General features: G+C 37.5%; 1 protein-coding gene across 2 annotated transcripts in view; it reads left to right on the forward strand.

Moving 5' to 3' along the window:
- Positions 1-2,295: 2,295 nt before the first annotated feature.
- Positions 2,296-18,593, forward strand: part of LOC107098226 (neuroligin-3-like) — a 37,228-nt gene continuing 20,930 nt past the window's right edge. The window contains exons 1-3 of one of the 2 annotated variants that reach the window (XM_015395755.1): positions 2,296-2,723; positions 10,901-11,567; positions 17,969-18,028. In XM_015395755.1, the coding sequence (XP_015251241.1) occupies positions 11,090-11,567; positions 17,969-18,028 (538 nt within the window). In that variant the 5' untranslated portion in view covers positions 2,296-2,723; positions 10,901-11,089. The remainder of the gene's footprint in view (positions 2,724-10,900; positions 11,568-17,968; positions 18,029-18,593) is intronic. The other variant, XM_015395756.1, reaches the window with a different exon arrangement.

Here is an 18,593-nt window from a genome sequence, read left to right on the forward strand (position 1 = left end):
GAGTATCGATACTTTTTTGAGTATCGATACTTTTGACAAGCCTAGTAGGATCACATCACAATGATTGTGAAAACTACCTCACACCACTCCAGGGTGGTCCTGAACCCCACTTTGGGAGCCCTTAATCTCAAGTATAAAAAAAAAAAGTCACATTAAATATGTGGAATATTTTATCGATGCCGCTTATGCTCAAAAAGACATAAATTAAGTTAAAACATATATCTTTGTACAACCATTCATATTAGCATTTAGATGGAGGGAATTTATGAGAAGTTATCTTACTACACCGACAGAGATACTGCTAGCTCTTTCTTTGCAATAGGAAAACACAAATAAAAATCAAACAGTGTTATAAATAATCTATAACACTGGTTTTTGAACCATCATTGCATTTTCATATTCAAAGCCTTTCAATTTCAGGGAAGTACTGCAACAAACTCTGCCTTAGTTTTTACTAAGCTGCTGTACGGATTTTACAATAACTGATCAGTGTTGGCTAATCATTTTTTTCCACTACTATTGCCATTTTGTTATTTAGTGTTTAAAATATATCTATACAAAACAAAATGCTTTGATAAATACCCAAATGAGCGTTTAGTCCACGTTTCATAGCGCTATATTGTATTACAGAGTTACATTTTTATGAGAAAATTGATTTTTTTTTCCCAATTTAAACTATTCATCAGATTCCGTTTTGTATAACAGAAGTGCAAATACGTATATTTTAACATTTCTTTCTACTCCATACATAATCTATACCTAATTTATCTTCTGTAAATACTCTACCTAAAAAAGACCTAAAACCAGAAAAATTAACAAGCCTGTATTTATTTTTTTCTCCTGTTTCACAATTTAACTCAAATTGAGCCAGTACACTAAGTTTATCAGTCAATACTTTATTGTGTGTCAGTTAATTTTTGCTCTCACACAGGTCATGTTCAGTTCACACTCCCAAACACTAGTGATACCAAGGTACATCCAAAGCTTTGCTCAGTACACTGTAAAACAGCATTCAGTTCAACAGAAGTGAACAGTTCTCATCAACTTGGTTTTCAAACTAATCTTAAATAAGTTTTGTAAATTAGGTCGGGGAAAAAATGAGCTACTTGAGCTAATTAAGAACACCTCATTGGTTTACTACTGGTTCCTTTGCTCTTGGGAGCAGGTTTTGTATGTGCATTTTTTTTTTAAAGTGGAGAGGGTAGGTCTCTTTAAAAAAATCGTGAAAATCCTTAATTATACTTTTAAGTGACAGATCTGGCCATCTGAAGCTACATAGGAGAGTTTTTGAGAAGATCAACTTTTTTTTTTCAGTATATTGAACTGAAATTTTTTTTTTATGTATTTCAAATAAAGCTAATTACTCTATTGCTCTAAATTAAATAATAATAAAAAAAAAAACATTTCATACAACAAACTCTTGGACACTGCGTATAAAATCATATAGGGCACTTGTAGTCCATCCATCTACCCATCTATCCATTTGCCGTATCCTAGGTGGGGTCGCGAGGGGTGCTGGTGCCTATCCCCAGCTGGCGAGAGGCGGCGTACACCCTGGACAGGTCACCAGTCCATGGCAGGGCAAAAAAGAGACAAACAAGACAAACAACCATTCACACACACGCTCACACCTAATGGGAATTTAGAGAAGCCAATTAACCTAACAGTCATGTTTTTGGACTGTATGAAGGAAGCCGGAGTACCAGGAGAGAACCCATGCATGCTCAGGGAGAACATGCAAACTCCATGCAGAAAGACCCGGGGCCAGGAACCTTCTTACTGCAAGGCAGCAGTGCTGAGCAGCCCCCACTTGTAGTCATAATTATTAATTTTTTAAGATAAATTTAAGGAAGACCAGCTTAGTAGATTTTAGAGCATACTAATAAATAACTCTTTAAGCATGTTGGCTGTATTTAACTGCTAGGAAGCTAATTAACTAAGGGGTTATGGGAATTGCTCACAGCTGAGCTACTCTCTAATTTGGTGATTTCTGAAGGTGAATGATTAAACTGGATTTTATTTAAGGCTATCTGAATAAAGATGGTGTATACAAATGACATTTTATATTTGTAATAAAGAAAAAAGTTCCATGGTTATTATGAACATTGTCATGTGGATATCTGGATTGCTTTTTATCATTCTTCTCTTGGTTGTTTTAATTTTTGTTGGTGCTGAAATTAAAAATAAAACCTGCAAGCAGTGTGTTCCAGATGCAGGGCACCATCTCCTCCTTGCAGATCAGCTCTCCTCCTGAATAGCCTTCCTCTGTTTCCTGTCATTCGGTCAAAGGCGTCCCTCCACCAGGCTCTCTGAGCCTAAAGGTGTTTAGCCGATGTGGGCAAATTGGACATGAATCCTATTTATTTCATTTTATTTATTTATTTTAATCGTTATTTAGAGAGAGTGGGGTGAACGCGCTGTCGTATCCCGGTGGTTGCCTGGTAACGCGCTGGCAGTGGGCGCCGTAGAGAGATCTGTGTGGTGGGCGCTCCATTAAAACCGTTGGCGCTCCTGACCTTGGCGTCGTGAATGCGCAAAGCACGCAGGCTGTGCGAAGCAGCAGATAAGAGCGAAGATCCGTGTGTCTGATAATCCTAAACCAGGGGAGGATATTCTCTTCAGATCTCCATCCTCTCCTGCCTCTTGTCCTGCAATCCTGACTGACTCGACTGGTATGGAGGAAAATGCTGGGATGGAGCGCGTTTCAGCTGGTGTAGAAGCAGGTGAGTTAACCTAATGATGCTGGGGGTTTTTCCACTGTCCTGATTGGTAACTGACATCTGGCCAGATTGTTCGCTTATGGATATTTATCAGTTCTTCTTTTCCTCGACATTTAATTTTCACCTTATCTATTTTTATTTTCTCCACCGTCCTAGACCTAGATTAAACAGGCTTCCCATTCACACCATGAGACACCGCGCACACACTACAGCAGTTTTCTTTCTGCTATGTGGGCTGTGCCTTGTTTTTTTTCTTTCTTTTTTTTTTTTTCTCGCGGGTTTGGTTTCTTGCGTTGATTTATGAAACAGTGATTATTATGCAGGGTGCTCCCTATGCATGCATCCATAGTCCACTGGCAAATTAGGGGCCAGACTTCAGAACAGGTTTGTTCCACAGCCATCGCACTACAAGGACACAGGGAGCCTGGTCCCGTTGTGTGAGATGCTCCTCTCTTTCTCAGCTTTCAGTTCAAGTACCCATCCACCTCCCCCAAGGGTATCAGCTCCCTCCAATCGATAAGATGTCCCAGAGATTTTTTAGCGCTGAATTGGTGCCTAATTGTGCGTCTGTCAATACTGCTTGTGTAGAAATAGTGTTATTAGAGTGAAACATGTCCCTTTAATAGCTTTGGATCTAGGCAGTCAAAATTGGAGTTTAGTTTTTTTGGGGGGTATTTTCTTTGAACATATGGAACAAAGTTGTATATGTTGTTTATTTAAGCTTAATAATATTGTGATTAAATGTTGAAGGTGGGGCTAATTGACATAATTTTAGGCAAGTAAAAGACAGGGGTCTTATCTTATTCCCTTCCTCCTCTTTGCTCCAATGCAGAAAGCATTTTTTTCCCTCTTCCCAACATGGAATAAGTGCAGGCATCTGGCTTTGAACTTCACAATGATGAATGCCCAAATGCAGGTATGTTATGGATTTGCCTTTAATACATGATCAAACCGCAATACATGTTAAAAATTAGGGAGGGTCTGATGCAACTCCTTCATTTCCGATATGATACTGCTATTGCAGCTTTGAGTAATTACCGATACCAATATTTACCTGATATGATATCAGCAAGGATCATAAATAAATTAGTTACCTATTTTGTAGTGTTGATTGTTAGAAAATATTCATCAAGTTATATTCCCTTAAAGGACAACCGTCAACAACAACAGGTATGACAACAACTGACCCATGTATTATTCACTAGTGGGATACAGAAACTTTAAACACAAGGGGAGTTTTTCTATCGAAATGCTGATAACAGAAATTTTAGATGCAGGTCGAAATATTCCAATATGAATTTTTTAGCTGATATCAATTCCAGATCAGGAATTCCCTATTACATTTTTTTTTTTTGGATGAAAGAGCAGTAGACCTCAAAACAGGGAGTCTGAAATGTAATTATCGAACCCCCCCAAGTGGCATTAATCTGATTCTATTGATACCTTAGGTTTTGGTAAAGTCCCCTTCTGCACCACTAGTCTAAACTACCCAATAACTTGACAGTTCATCAATTTAACTGTGCAATGGTTTACTTTTATAACATCGCCCATTTGATGTACTCCATAAACCTCTTTATGCACATCTTTGCCAGTATAGCCCAAAAGAGTACCTCTTACTGTTGGCAGAGTGATATCAAAATTCTCTATCTATTCATAAAGAAAAACACTGGAATTTACCTGATTCAATTAGTGCAATTATGTCATGATTTTTATGACACATTAAAAATTATGTCACTTTATAACGTGAAGATAATAACATGCAGTTGTTGAATTCAAATCATTCCCTTTTTATACCAGGTTGGTCCTACGTTTATGCATTTAAAAAGAAAAGAAGAACAAAAGAAAGACTCAATTTAACCAAGACACCTTACAAGAAATATATGCAGGACACAATACTGGCCAATGAGTCAAGAGGAATTTCATTGCTAGGCGATGCAGGGCAAAAAAAGTTCTGCTTGTGATGATGGAGAAACGGCAAATATATAGAAAAGGTCAACGGTCAAAAGAGGGTATTGGTAAACTTCTTCGCATATGTGCCAAAAACTTTATGTGAAAGAAAGTATACTCTATATAACTCAGAAGACAAAATCCTGAAAGGTGAACCCTATCAGCAGTTTCATGCTGTGGGTTAAAAATCTGCCTGGAGCCGCAAAAATGTAGAAGTCTTATGTAAGCCTACTATGGCAACAGGGACTCTAAGTGTATTAACCCATTTTAATAAGGGACTACATAGGCTTAAATATATAATAGGCATTCGTGATTAAATTTTTATCCTAGAGCAAACGTCACATCATGTGACTACGCTGCTGTATGATATTTGGTGCTGTAAGTATAAACTCCATTACAATATTAATCTATTACGGGGGAGTTGCGGCCTAGTGGTTAGGGCATAGAGCTTGGAATCCTGAGGTTCTGAGTTCGAGCCCCACTCCCACAGACTGCCACTCTGGGTCCCTGAGCAAGACTCTTAAACCCACACTGCTCCCTGGGCGCCACACAATGGCAGCCCACTGCTTAAATGCAAAGAGTTAATTTCTCCAATGTGAGATCAATGAAGGTAAATTTCTTTGAACTGGAAGAAAGTTCCAATCGCTGCATCAGAGCGCTACCTGTTTGATCTGTTAACGGTTTTCTATGCTTGAAACAAAACTAGCAAGAGTACTGGAGTTTGGAGATGCACTCAACTTCTCAAATCTATCTTTGGTCTCCTCTAATTTATCCAGAAGGTCTGCAATCTAATTTTCTCTCTCACTCCCAACTCGGTGGTCCCCTGCATATGTAGCATGCCTACCCGGGAAATGCATTTCCAAGTGACTCTTTTTACGATTTGGTATATATTCAGTCCATTCTTCTTTGAATCCCCTGTTCTCATCAGCTATCTTCCTTTTTGTTGTTTAATCTTTGGTATCGATGGAATGAGACAAATCCACCGCTTTGTTTACAACAGCCACGTGCCCGGCACCGCGCTGTGCTAAAACATGTGTTGCAGGCTATGAGGCAAATCTTCCTTTACAGAAATGTTTACATTTGGTGCTTAAAGTTATTTATAAGAAACAATTTTTACAGCATTGGAAAACATAAGGGATATTTGTTTGACCTCCTGCAAACTATATTTAAAAAATCAAACCAAAAATGCATCTTTTCCATTTTAAAACATTTTTAAGAAAACTCATTGGAGCCGCAGGGGCGGGCAATAGAATCTGTCTTTAAAAATGGCTGCCATGCAGTCAAGCAGCTCAGCCCGCTGGCATGTTGCTTACTGGACAAAAACCTATATTATTGCTATGAAGCATGTGTTTTTAGAACCATTTTTAACTTTTATTTTTCTTTGCAAAAGAAAATAAATGCATTTTACATTGATAAAACCAACATTTTGTGGTAAACGTTTATTGCATATAAGTTTAATTAATGTGCTTGATTCAAGTTTACTTAAATAATTATATCACTAACATTTAGAACCGTTAAAAGGTCCTCTTTTTTACAGAGAATAGCTCTAAAGGAATCCCTGTTCCCCCTGCTCTGTTGGTTAAATTAGACATTTCATCTGACATCAGAGTGAAAGATCTACGCCGACTGATACTTGCGCCCCATCTGTGATATTTAAAGGGCAATGACAATCATTTTAGGAATTCATTTACATTTTTAGTCCCTCCGGTTGTTTTTACATTTTTTCAGCCACCACATCTTTGTAAAATGCTGGTAAACACAGATTACAATACGACACCTTTTTCCTAATAAAGCAATGTCTCACAACAATTTCAGAATAAATTCTTATGGAATAGATCATCCATGTCACCCTCGAACCAAAAGATGTGGCCTTATCTGCTCAGGGGAAACCATTTCCTTGTTAATGTCCTGGGAGCTTTATGTCATTGTCATATGGCAGATAGGTGAACCCTTCTCAGTTTCTGTCTTTCTTTTAATTGGCTGTAGGGAACATTTGTGACTGTTAATTAATATGGACAAAGCTGGGCCTGGAGCATACAAGTCCAGCTCCTCTCACATGAACCTCTGTGATAGCGTGAGTGGAAAAGTGATCTGATTTGTCTCATCGCTCACAAATTGGCAGGCAGTAATGATGTTGTTGTTAGCTGATGCACAGCACCTGTGAAAAGATAGACAGAGCCACCTTCTTTACGTCCGTGTACTTGTGTGTGTGTTTACACTCCCCACAGTGCATACAAAATGGTTTAGAGGCAGAGGAAAGCTGGATGCATCAGAAATATGGTTAATTACCTTAGTGTGTGAGTCAGGGGAAATTGTCCCCTCTGTTGATAGGTTCATCGGATTAAAAATGGAGCTTGTAGCGGCAATCTTTTGAAGAAGCTCATCTATAAATCTGATTAGGTTAACAAGCCTGTTTTGCTTTGTTCATTGACAGGCCAGGGTTAGACAGCAGGCATTTTTCTTTATGACAAACTAGGTAAATACAAAACAACCCAAGTAGTTTTCAGGTTTGATGGTAGAAGTTTTAAAACCAGTGCAGTCTTTCTTTTAGGATGTTATTTAACTGTGGTGGTGGGGAGCTATGTCATCGAAATGCAACTCACCTTAACATGACTGTGTGAGATAATGTAGGAATTCTTATTCTTCACCTGAATCCACGCTGCATACGTCTAATTTGACCAAGCAGACGGTAATCTGAGACAAATAAGGGATTTAGGCTGTGTGTTAACCAGGTTATTATTTCAGTGCAAAAAGATTGAAAACTATATTCCCATCAAATTTACTTCCTGCTTTGTAATCCAGGGCAAAATTATTGGTAGTTTTTTTGTATGTTTTACATTAGCTGTGGGAAAACAGAGAAGGTCTCCTTTCTGCTCTCTTTGCGCTGTCTGCATTAGGGGCTTTCAGGACGAGACAGCTACCTGTGAAGAAGCGCTGAGGGAAGTAAGGAGAAACCCATGGCAGCTCTGGCTGCAGCCATCAGACAGTAAAAGCCCGAACATAACAGTTTCATAAGACCTTTTAATCTTCAATCCGATTTTTTTCCATGTCACACTGACCTTATATAGAGAGGCTCCGACTAGGCAGGATGAGCAGATCTGCGCAGATTATTTTCTCTTCTGTTTCTGTGCTATACACAAATTAAATTAATTTCCCACATTTGACTTGGACAGATTATGAAAAGTTATTTCAGAAAATCGGGGGGGGACGGCGCATTATATAAAGCACAGCACCTCTAAACGAGTCTGTGCAGCATCTCAAACAAGAGCAGATAGACAATGTTCATATATCAAAAACAATGAGATCTACGTCTAAAGAACAGAAAAACACAGCAATAAACGCTGTGGGACGGTTTCTGTGCTGACTGAGGCAGAGAGGTGATTCTCAGAGAGAGATCTGGGAAGTTTATCCAAGTTTTTCTTTCTTTTTTCATAAAGAGGTGAGAGAGATACACTGGGCTTCCTTGCTCTGCCTGCCCCTCATTTTTTTTCATGAGGCTCAAAGAGGATCACTACTTTATCAGTTTTCTGTCCTGAACTCCTATTATGGGTAAAGTTTTATTTTCTATTGTTTCTTTTTTTTCTTTTTATTTTACAGTGTCCTGTCTGGCAATGTGGCAATAAGAATAATTGTCTTGATGCCAAAAAGAGCCCAACAGATTTTACTTTCACAAGTGGAGCAGTATGGCAATTGCCATATTGCTCCACTTGTTTCATGCATATAAATTGCTTTATTATAATTATGCAGGGAGTTTTACAGTTTATATGGACACTGCAATGTAAATAGAGCAGAAAAACAGAAGAAGAAAAAGGAAAAAAGAGAAAAAAAGAGAAAAGATGAAAGAAAGAGGAGATAGAAAGGGGACAATGACAAAACATTTTCAGTCTGCTTCATCACCTGTAACGAGATGAAAAAGGAACAGCACAACCGAAAGACATGGTACGAGATATACAATAAATCAACACCTTGAAACTATCGCTAAAGTAATATTATTAAGTCTGACATGTACTCTGTGTTACCTGAAGATATGAGTGTGGGGTTTCTGTTTGGAAGTGAATCTCTAAGTACCTGAAGCCTAGCACCTGTAGTTGTTTGTGAGGGTGAACTTGTGCATGTAAAGTTTATCCATAGAAAAAAATGCTCAATTTTCTATTGTTTCTAATTCTTTCATAGTTTTTGCACCAATCTGTCCTGCTTACTACAGTATATATGCGGTGTGTGACTCCAAAACTGACTATTTCCCTGTGCAATTAACTGATTTTTTTTCGTATTTTCCCCCAAAGCGGATGTGTTTTACTTTGTCACCATGTCTCTCATCCTGTCAGACCCATGAAATTGCTGCTGATTGGCTGCGTAGTCCAACTAAACTGGGCTCTATCAAATAGGCCTAGCCAGAGAAGGTTGGGCCTGTTTAAATACATAGCCAAACTCTTCCAGCCTCCTTATTTTCACGGACCTCCAAGGACCCAGTCTACCTGGTCTGGGTCCTTGGAGGACGCAGCGCCTGAAATCGAACACACCCGATTATGCTACTCCACCGCCCTTGTTAAGGACACTGCCTTTGGTCTGAATGCACCTTAAGAGATGCTAAAAGTTTTTGAGGTTGTATTGAAATATTGTTTTTCTTTTCCACCCATTAAATGAATTCATTTGATAGAATCACAGATAGAAAAGAAAAAGACTAAATACAGAATTTAGGGGTCTATTTCTGCTATTTGATTTTAAGAAAGAATGTAAAAACATGGTATGGATGGAGTATTTAATTCAAAAATAGAGGAAGTATTGCTTATTTACAATCAGTAAGTTGTTGCTGAAATGGATCGAAAGTAAAACCTAAATATTTTTTAAAACATTCACAATGATGAAGCCTCTAAGTCACATTGTCTTCTTCCTAGAAGATATTCTGGCTACTTTCAGCAAACCTAAATATACTTATCTGTATGTGGAGGGTCGGTGCCTGTGGAGTCCCATCAGACATGTTTATTCTGGGAATGTGCAACACTTCCATTATGCATCTCTGTGTCAGTATCTAACAGTACTGCTCAGATGTACTAAGAGACAAACGATCCGTCCATCATGCAGTGGAAATGAAACAGTAAAGCGTTACCAAGTCAGAGGCTTGTTTTATTCCTGGAGAGTGTGCCTTTTTAATCTCCTTTCTAAATAAAAGAATTTTCTTTCATTTTTTGTTCGTCTGGCTCCTTTTACCTAAAGAAAAATCAAAAAGGTTTTTAACATCTTTTATCTGGAGTTGTTCTTTCCAGATTTCAGTTTGTTTGATAAGAAGATTAGTATTCTGCTGTATGTAAAGCCATGAATTCCCCCAATTAAGGGTAAAAGCGTGTATAGAGCTTTAGGTGTTGGAATATATTGGATTTCTTTTCTTACTCAGTTATCAAACATCTCCCTATTTTATCATTCTGGAAATAGAAAGATTATGTGGAATATGATCAAAACCAATGAATGAGTTGCGGTTGTCAAAGATCTAAGAAGCTTGAGTTGAAAGATGTAAACCTTTAAAAATAAATGCTCATTCCATATTTGTTTGGTTTTGTTTATCAGCGTATGGCATCACATCCTCCTCTAAAAACACACTCTTAGCTTTACAGCAAAGCTGATGCTAATTTATAGGAATCTTAAAAAAACACTTTTAAAAACAAGACTTAGAAGCTCAAAGTTTGATTTAACTTTTTGGATCAAAATTGTACTTATAGTCTCAGATATACAAACATACCTATGAAACTTGCTTCTTGTTAGTTTTTGATATATTTCTCAAAGGATATTTGGTTAGAACTGGAGCAGATTCTTTATCTTGACTGTTTTGCTGGTGGCTCTGTGAAGTAAAATAAATTATCGTGATGTTTCTTTGCAGCAGTAAGGTCCTTGGAGTGAATCCTGCATTATAAAATGGATGGAGATAACTTTAACTTAAGAAAATTATGTAAACTTATTTTTGAGAACTTTAAGGGGAATCCTTTTTTTTTTTTACATTGGGCCCTTTATTTTACGTTATTACATAATGCTCTGTGTTCAAGTTTTGTGTCATTTGGAGCTGTTCTGAAGATATTCTGTCAGGTTATATCCAAGTAACGTTTTCCTATGGGCAACTAGTTGAAGGAACAAAGGTCCTTGAATCCAAGCATTTTAAATTCTTGCTCCCTGAATTTTAATGTTAAATTATCAAATGTTTTGAGGCCTACTAATTGTCCTATGGATCTCTTCTTGTTTTTTAGATCTATGCACATTGACATGAAAACAGGAAGCAGGGCCTATCCATTTCTGGCTGCAACTTGTTGGGATTTGACAACCGTTGGATTTAAAGACGAATCGAGTGATGCCTGTTTGACAGGGTCAGCGCAGAGGGTCTAAACAGACACTAGATTGTGCATTAGTGTTGTACACCGCCCTGTCCTGCCCAGACCATGCTGGCTACACTTGGAGGCCATCTGTTGCCTGCACACCTGTTAAATCAGAGAGGACCTGCAGCCGTCGCTCGCTGCGCTCTCCTTTGGTGGATGTTATGTTCTTACTGCTCCCTGGCCAAAGCAACAACCCAGAAGTTCTACCCGACTGTGACCACCCAGTTTGGGAAGCTACGGGGCCTCAGGGTGCCTGTGCCCAGCGAGGTCCTCAGACCTGTCGATCAGTATCTCGGAGTCCCCTACGCCGCCCCGCCTGTTGGGGAAAAGCGCTTCATGCCCCCCGACCAGCCATCACCATGGTCGGGCGTCAAGAACGCCACCCACTTCATGCCTGTGTGCCCCCAGAACATCCACAACACGGCGCCGGAGATCATGATGCCCATATGGTTCACCTACAACCTGGACACCGTAGCCACCTACATTCAGGATCAGAGCGAGGACTGTTTGTATCTAAACATCTACACCCCGACGGAGGACGGTAAGTGTGTGGGACAAAAACCCATGATTCTCCTTCCTGGTCCTTTGCTCACTGGCTGCTGCTTCTCTGCAGGATTCATTGCTCTGTGATCACCATGAACTGCAACCACTACTCATGTCACCGCTCCCTCCACAGGCTGGTTTAACATTCAAAGCAACGCCACCATGTTTTTATATGATAACATCATTGCACAAGCAGTTTGGTTTATGGGTTACACTGCAAAAGCTGAAATCTAAGTAAGCCAATTTATCTTGAAAAAGTGTATTTTCCCTTAATCTGAGCAGGTAAGCCAATATTCCAATGAAATAAGATGATATACGTTGAAAATAAGAAATAAATAACTCTATTAAACCATTCCAACAGCATCATATCTAATAGGTGGGTTTCATGTGAAGGTAGAATTCTGCCAAAAGTGCACACGTGTAATAAATACTCATATGAGCAGTTTCATTAAAAACACACGCATGTGACCTACACCTCATTAGTTTTATTTTTATATTTTTATTGAATTCAAGAAAAAAAGTGGTTTAAAAGGGGAAATAATTTTGAAAGTAAAATAAATATATATTGCATAGAACACATTTTCACACCAATAACAAAAACTGATGTTAATTAAGACTAAATAAAAAGTGCTGAGAGAAAATGTTTTGTCATAAAATAAATAAAGAATAAATTGACATGTGGATATCTAGAAAAGTATCCAATCCCAGGTGGTTTACTTTAGTTGGTTCCATCCTCTAAATGAAAGAAGGGGACATTTTAAGTAAAAAAATACTCATGCCATCGGTAGATCATCTTTTTTAACTCAGCCAAATTAAGGGTACATATACATTTTTGAAGAAATTAGATCAGTTTTAAAGTTTAACATTACACTATGTTATACACTGCAAAAAAGGATTTAAATCTATTTGCGTTATTTGTGTGCTGCTATGATTAGGATTTAAAAATAGGTAAATGTCTGCCAATGGAGCGCGTTTATCCCCCTAATACAAGGTAATTATATATTATGCATTTAGAATAACATATAATGTTTTTTCTTCTTTCTAATGTAAATCATTTTACTCCATCAGCTATTTTACTTACTTTCTTGAATCAAGGGAAACCTAATTATTCAGAAGCACTTTTCACTGTACAGTTTAACTTATTTTTACCTTCCAACAGACACTGAATGTTTTGTCAAACTTCACAAAAAGTAAACAAAGGTGTTTTTTAGCTTCGAAAATTTGAAAAAAGAAAAAAAAATCCTCAGGTTTAAAAGTATTCATAAGGAATAGGAATGGGCTCGTTATGCTTAGGGTTTAAAAAGTTCTGACTTCAAAACTTCCCAGTTTAAAGACCTTTTAATGAGATGTCACAGAAAGTGACAGCAGTTTTCTCTCCCTGTACCGAGCAGAAGGTGATGGGGCTTCATAAGCCCAGCTTGTCGTGGGAGTCAGCGGTGGACAGCTGAGTTTTCCAGAGTAAAGCATAAAAAGAGACGGGTTGCTCAATATATGAGAAAAGAGATAATGGATTAGTTTTACGTGCAGTGCAGCAGTTTTATCAGCTATGATGATACATCTGTTGTGTTATAGCAAACAATAAATGAACCAGTTAAAGTGAGACAAAGGCATGAACAGACCTGGAACGTTTTTTTCCACAGGGACTTATTTAGGTAAAACTTTCATTTATCCTGGCTGGGTGTTTTTTATGTGTGAGAGGCTGTCACTGTGGAGGCAGAAACTGGACCATTATCTCCTGAGAATTTAGGTGGAAGCTCCTCACAATGTGGCGTTTTTTCTGTTCATTTTCCTGATATCTGCTTCAGCCACTCTGTGTGTGTGTGTGGATGGGAGGGCGGGGACTTGAACCATTGATTTAGAGAAAGAAAACGCTTTAAGCAGGGTTCCCCCAGGTCCTAGATATTTGAAAGTTTTTGAATTTGAAAAAATAAGTTCTGGGCCTTTAAAACTTTTGAACACAGCCTTGAAAAAACACCCGTCCTCAAAAGTCCTTGAATTTTGTTGAACATTTACATTTTCCCATGGGTCCTTAAGATCCATAAAAATTAATAAAAGCCCTGTTGCAAATGTTTTTAGCAACAGCTTATAAACAGTTTAGTGACGGCTTTAACAGTTTCTTTACTGTTTATTAACAAGGGTCAAACAAAAGCTAAATGGAAAAGAGAAAACGTTAAGAGAGTTTATTAACCTCTTAATAAGATGCTTTTGGGTCAGGAAAATACAAAACTGAATAGGAGAGAAAGTATGAGAAAATGTTGAAAAAGAAAATGGAAGTAGAAAAGGGAATTATTTTGACGTTATATTTTCAAATTCAGTATTAAATTATAAATTATTAGAACAAATTATAATTCTTCTGTAATACTCTTTTCAGTTTCTGGTCCTCCACATATACTGTATAAGCCTTAAGAAGCAAAAACATATTTTTCTTCCTTATGGGACCCTATACAACTGGCTACCAGAGCAGATAACATGACTAATTAACCTGCTAATATTGTCTTGTATTTTTGTTATGTAGAGATCAGCATTTGAAATAGTTAATAAGGGCACCAGGTGTTTTTCCAATTGAAATTAATATCACTTTGAATAACATTTGTTTTTTAAAAATTAAAATTAACCATATAGTGCTACACATTGTGTTGATTGGGGTGTGGTGGATAGTGGTTAGGACATAGAACTTAGAATCCTGGGGTTTTGAGTCCGAGCCCCACTCCCACAGACTGCCACTCTGGTTCTCTGAGCAAGACCCTCAACCTCACACTGCTACCAGGGCACCGCACAATGGCAGCCCACTGCTCCCCAAGGGGATGGGCTAAATGCAGAGGTAAATTTCTCCAATGTGCGATCAATAAAGTTCAATTCCTATTATTATTATTATTCAGTTGTATAAATACTATAACTTATTTGAAATCTCATCTCAGCCCTTGTCATGTAAGATTTTCCTAAAAATAAGTTTATTTTGTTTAAATCCATTTTTTTTTTTGCCAAAATATTCTGCTCAATAACGAGTCACTGCTTTGTTCAGTGTGTCTGTTGGGGGCCAATTAAGGAAGCACAGGAGTCAACTGTCTATGGCGTGTTGAATCCTTTCGTCTTCCTGATCTAAAGCGATCCAGCGAGGGAACATTTTTTGTGTCTGCTGTTAGTCTGCAGATTAAGAGAACAATGTAACATGGCAGTAACGCTGTGCGGTTTAGAAATTCTGCGACAACAGTTTTTTCTTAATTTCTTCGTTGAATTAAAGATCCTAATTAATCCAGATTTGCCCGCTTGCAGGACATGCTCCCCTCACAGGCGCCTGCAAAACAGTCAGCATTCAGCATTGAACTGGGTTCTGCTTGTGTTTTTGCCACTCTGCTCTTTAAAACAGTTTTTCTTTCTTTTTTTTTTCTTTTTTTTTTGATGTGGTAGCATAGCAACAGTCGATAAACAGCTTGTCTGAAAGGGAGCTGTCCAAAATGGTGCAGCCCATGCATTTCATAAAGCCTCTCGCCTGAGTGCTCTCGATAGGCCTGGCCACCTGGCGCAGGAGCTGGTCAATTAAAGTTCCCCTTTAAAAATTTGCTAGAAAAGCTCCATGACCCTCTAGAACCTCATGTTTTAGTCCATTTTAGATGTAACCCATGTAATTAGGGATCTCGATAATAATGCCCTCTTGTTGTTTTCTTTAAAACTAATATGCAGCTCATCTAGCTGTTTGAGTGGATCTTCTGAGGTGTCATACTGAGCAATATTCATTGTTTATATGTTGTATTCTGCAGTGGTTTGTTTGAGCATTAGACATTGCAGTATCAGACAGCATAAATGAAAGATTCACCTTTGATTAATCTCACGTAATGAATCATTTAATTTCAGTTTCTGAGTGCAGAGTTATGAAAGTAATCCCCTCCTTACAGATTTAAAATGTTTTTCACTTTTTTGTCACACTATAGATTGTTAACAAAATTCATTATCTGGGAAAGCTATAGTTTATATGATTTGTTACACAAGAAAGCTATCCAAATTTATCTGAATGAATATAAAATTGATTCTCTACTTTAAAGAATCATAGCTTACATTTTCGTTATGCAGAGTCCAGTTTGTTGAGCCGAACCCAACATCAATTACTACGGTGGCTATTAGTTGCAAAGGCTTCGTAAATGTCATATCAAATTCAAAAGAAATGAGACTAGCAAAAGACAAATACAGCACTAACACAATAACACTATAAAAAAAAATTATATAAGTAAGTAATATTTTCTTTAAATAAGTGTATTTCATATTTTTGTTTTTAGTAATTAAAAAATTGCCAATTGAATAAGCTAATTTATGTTTAAAAATAATAAGAAAAAAAAACTCCCTTATCTTATTTCAAGTGGATGATATCTTATTATTTATTATGTTGTTCAAAGTACAGAAATCCTCATTCCACTGTCATTGTATTTACCTGCTCAAATTAAGGTCCAATACACTTATTCTAACAAATATTTACTTATTTTTAGATCAGTCTTTCCAGTGAATCAGTAAACAGACAAAACACATGCAAAGGAAAAATTCTGCAATTAGGAAGAATAACTGCAAACCAGTGCGTTAAAATGCACAAGCTCCAGACCATCAGGGGGAGACAATCAGTAAAGGCATAAACGGGATGCTTAGAGAGATTAAACTTATCTAAACGATGCAAAGGAAAACTTTGTTTTCTTTCTGCCCTTCAGATGTCCTCTGGGCTACATCCTGTTTAAATCTATGCTAAGGGTCTGGTCCATATACATTAACTAATAAAGTCGTCTCATATGAGTTGATGGTTGTCGCCCCCCCTCTATTAGTTCTAGTTTGCAGCCTTCCAACTGTTGTCTAAAGAAAATGCCTATTATTATTATTGTTATAATTACTACAGTAAATCTTTAGCTATTTCTGAATCTTTTTTTGCAGTCTAGTATGTAAAGAAATCAGATGGAAGTAAAATTAGGACTGAAGTACATTTTGTCTTCCTGTGGCCTGATTCCCTAAGCACAGAAGAAATGTTGGTGTATTAACAGTATAATTGCTAACTTGGCAAAGGGATTTCATTTAAAATGATTTAACTCACATGCAGATGCGTGCTGGAGATGGAAGCTTTCAACTCAGATTTTACACATAAACACCCTTCATTTATATTGAGGTTTATTAAATATTTTTAAAAGCTCCTGTACTCAAGTTGTTATGAAAATGTTTTCCAGACAAGTGTTGAGAGAACATTCCAGAAATCATTAAAATTAAGGCCCGATCGAGATCTAGGCTGCAGATAAAAGAAAGAACAAGAAAGAACTGTAGCCTAAGGAAAGTTGTACCCTTGCAGGCTGGGCGTCGCCTTTATGGATCTGTGCTTAATCTCTGAAGCGTCTCAGGTCTGAATAAAGTAGTTAGGTGAGCCCCGACCTTTAAATGCAAACCTCAGTGGGAGCCAATCATCCCCACATGAAGAAGGCCCAGGAGAATGTTAAATTATTCCATTTAAATATGTTAAAAAAGAAAGGGTCGGGAGGCCATGAAGCTGGAAATAAACTCTTTTTGTTTCATAGAGGAGCAGCTGTGAGGTTTTCATCTTGTCTATTAGACTGGGAGGAAGAAACTGTCCTCTAGTGGCTGTTGTTTGCAGACAGAACTCTGTACTGCCAGCCTGAAGGTAACAGCTTGTGTCCAGAATGTGTAGGCTCTGCAGAAATACTATGACTGAAAAAGGCCCTGCATGGTGTGAAGGTCAGCTCTGATGACCCTCAGAAAAGCTTTAAAAAAATGGCTAGAAGTTGCCTGTTTAAAATAAAATGGCCACCCAAAGTAGCTTCACAGGGTTCCACTAAGGTCAGCCTTGGACCCCAAGAAATAACAATGCAACTGACTTGTGACCCCGAAAAAAATATGTGATCACTCTATATTTGAGTTAATTATATAACATTTTGAATAGATTATTTATCTAAAATAACATAAAATTTGGTAATTATTCATTTTAAATGTATTTGAGTATTTAACTTGTTAACCGGCCGCAACAAAATCACAAAGAACGCCTGAAAAAGCATGGATGAAATCCGCACCTTTATGCATCAGTACTGATTTTTCAAAATGTTATTTTATTTTTTTAACAATCTATAACAGATTTAATGCTTTAAAATATTTAAAAGATATGGTGTGACAGACATAGCGATTCGGGGGTACTTTTTTATGAGCGAACAAACCTTTTCTTGTTTTAAGAAGCAGTTTTTTTTTTTTTCTTTAACAGTCTCCTGTTCCTCCACCAAAAATAGATCCTGGCTCTCTCCTCCTCATGCTGCCTCTTTGATCGGAGCGCTATACATTAAAGAAGAGGCACATTCAAAACTACCATGATTTTTTTTTTTTTTTTTTGAATTTTCTACCTCTTTTTTTTCCCTCCTTTCTGAATCCCAGGGAGCCAGCACAAGAAAAGGGGGGCGGCTTTCTCAAACGCTGAGATTCATATATCTGAAGGTATTTCTCTAAGAGCTCAAAGTTTTGATGCATGGATTCTTCTTCCTCAAATCTTTTTTTTCTTCTTCTTTTTTTTTTTACCTTTTCCAGACGACTGTTGTTGTTTTTTTTTTCTTTCTTTGAGTGACATGAAATAAGGTCATCTGATTTGTAATGCTGTAGGCTTTCTATTAGTGCATCCCCTGTCCTGAATTAGGAAATGTTGCAGTCGTCTCAGTAAGTGCACCGTCTCTGTTGTTCCACAGACTGAATTATCTGCTCATCTCTCTTAAAAGTCTCTCTAAAAAACTAATTTGCTTTAAAAAAAAAAAAAAAGCAGAGACCAGAAGTTTAATGTAAACTCGTGCTTCTGAGTTCAAATACACAATAGAAAAAGATCATGTTTTATGTCTGCATGTGCATATTATATATTGATACTATGTGTTTCTCATTGCTTGGGTCAAACCTTTTCTCCTCTTTACATCTGATACAGAATATGTTTGATGAATTGCATATGCAAGTTTGCTTTGGGTGACACCTCCATATTCCATAAAGAACCATTGATTAGATTCATAACTCTTGTCAG

This window comes from Cyprinodon variegatus, unplaced genomic scaffold, assembly GCF_000732505.1.
Source record: "Cyprinodon variegatus isolate N-32 unplaced genomic scaffold, C_variegatus-1.0 Scaffold760, whole genome shotgun sequence".
NCBI lineage: Eukaryota > Metazoa > Chordata > Actinopteri > Cyprinodontiformes > Cyprinodontidae > Cyprinodon > Cyprinodon variegatus.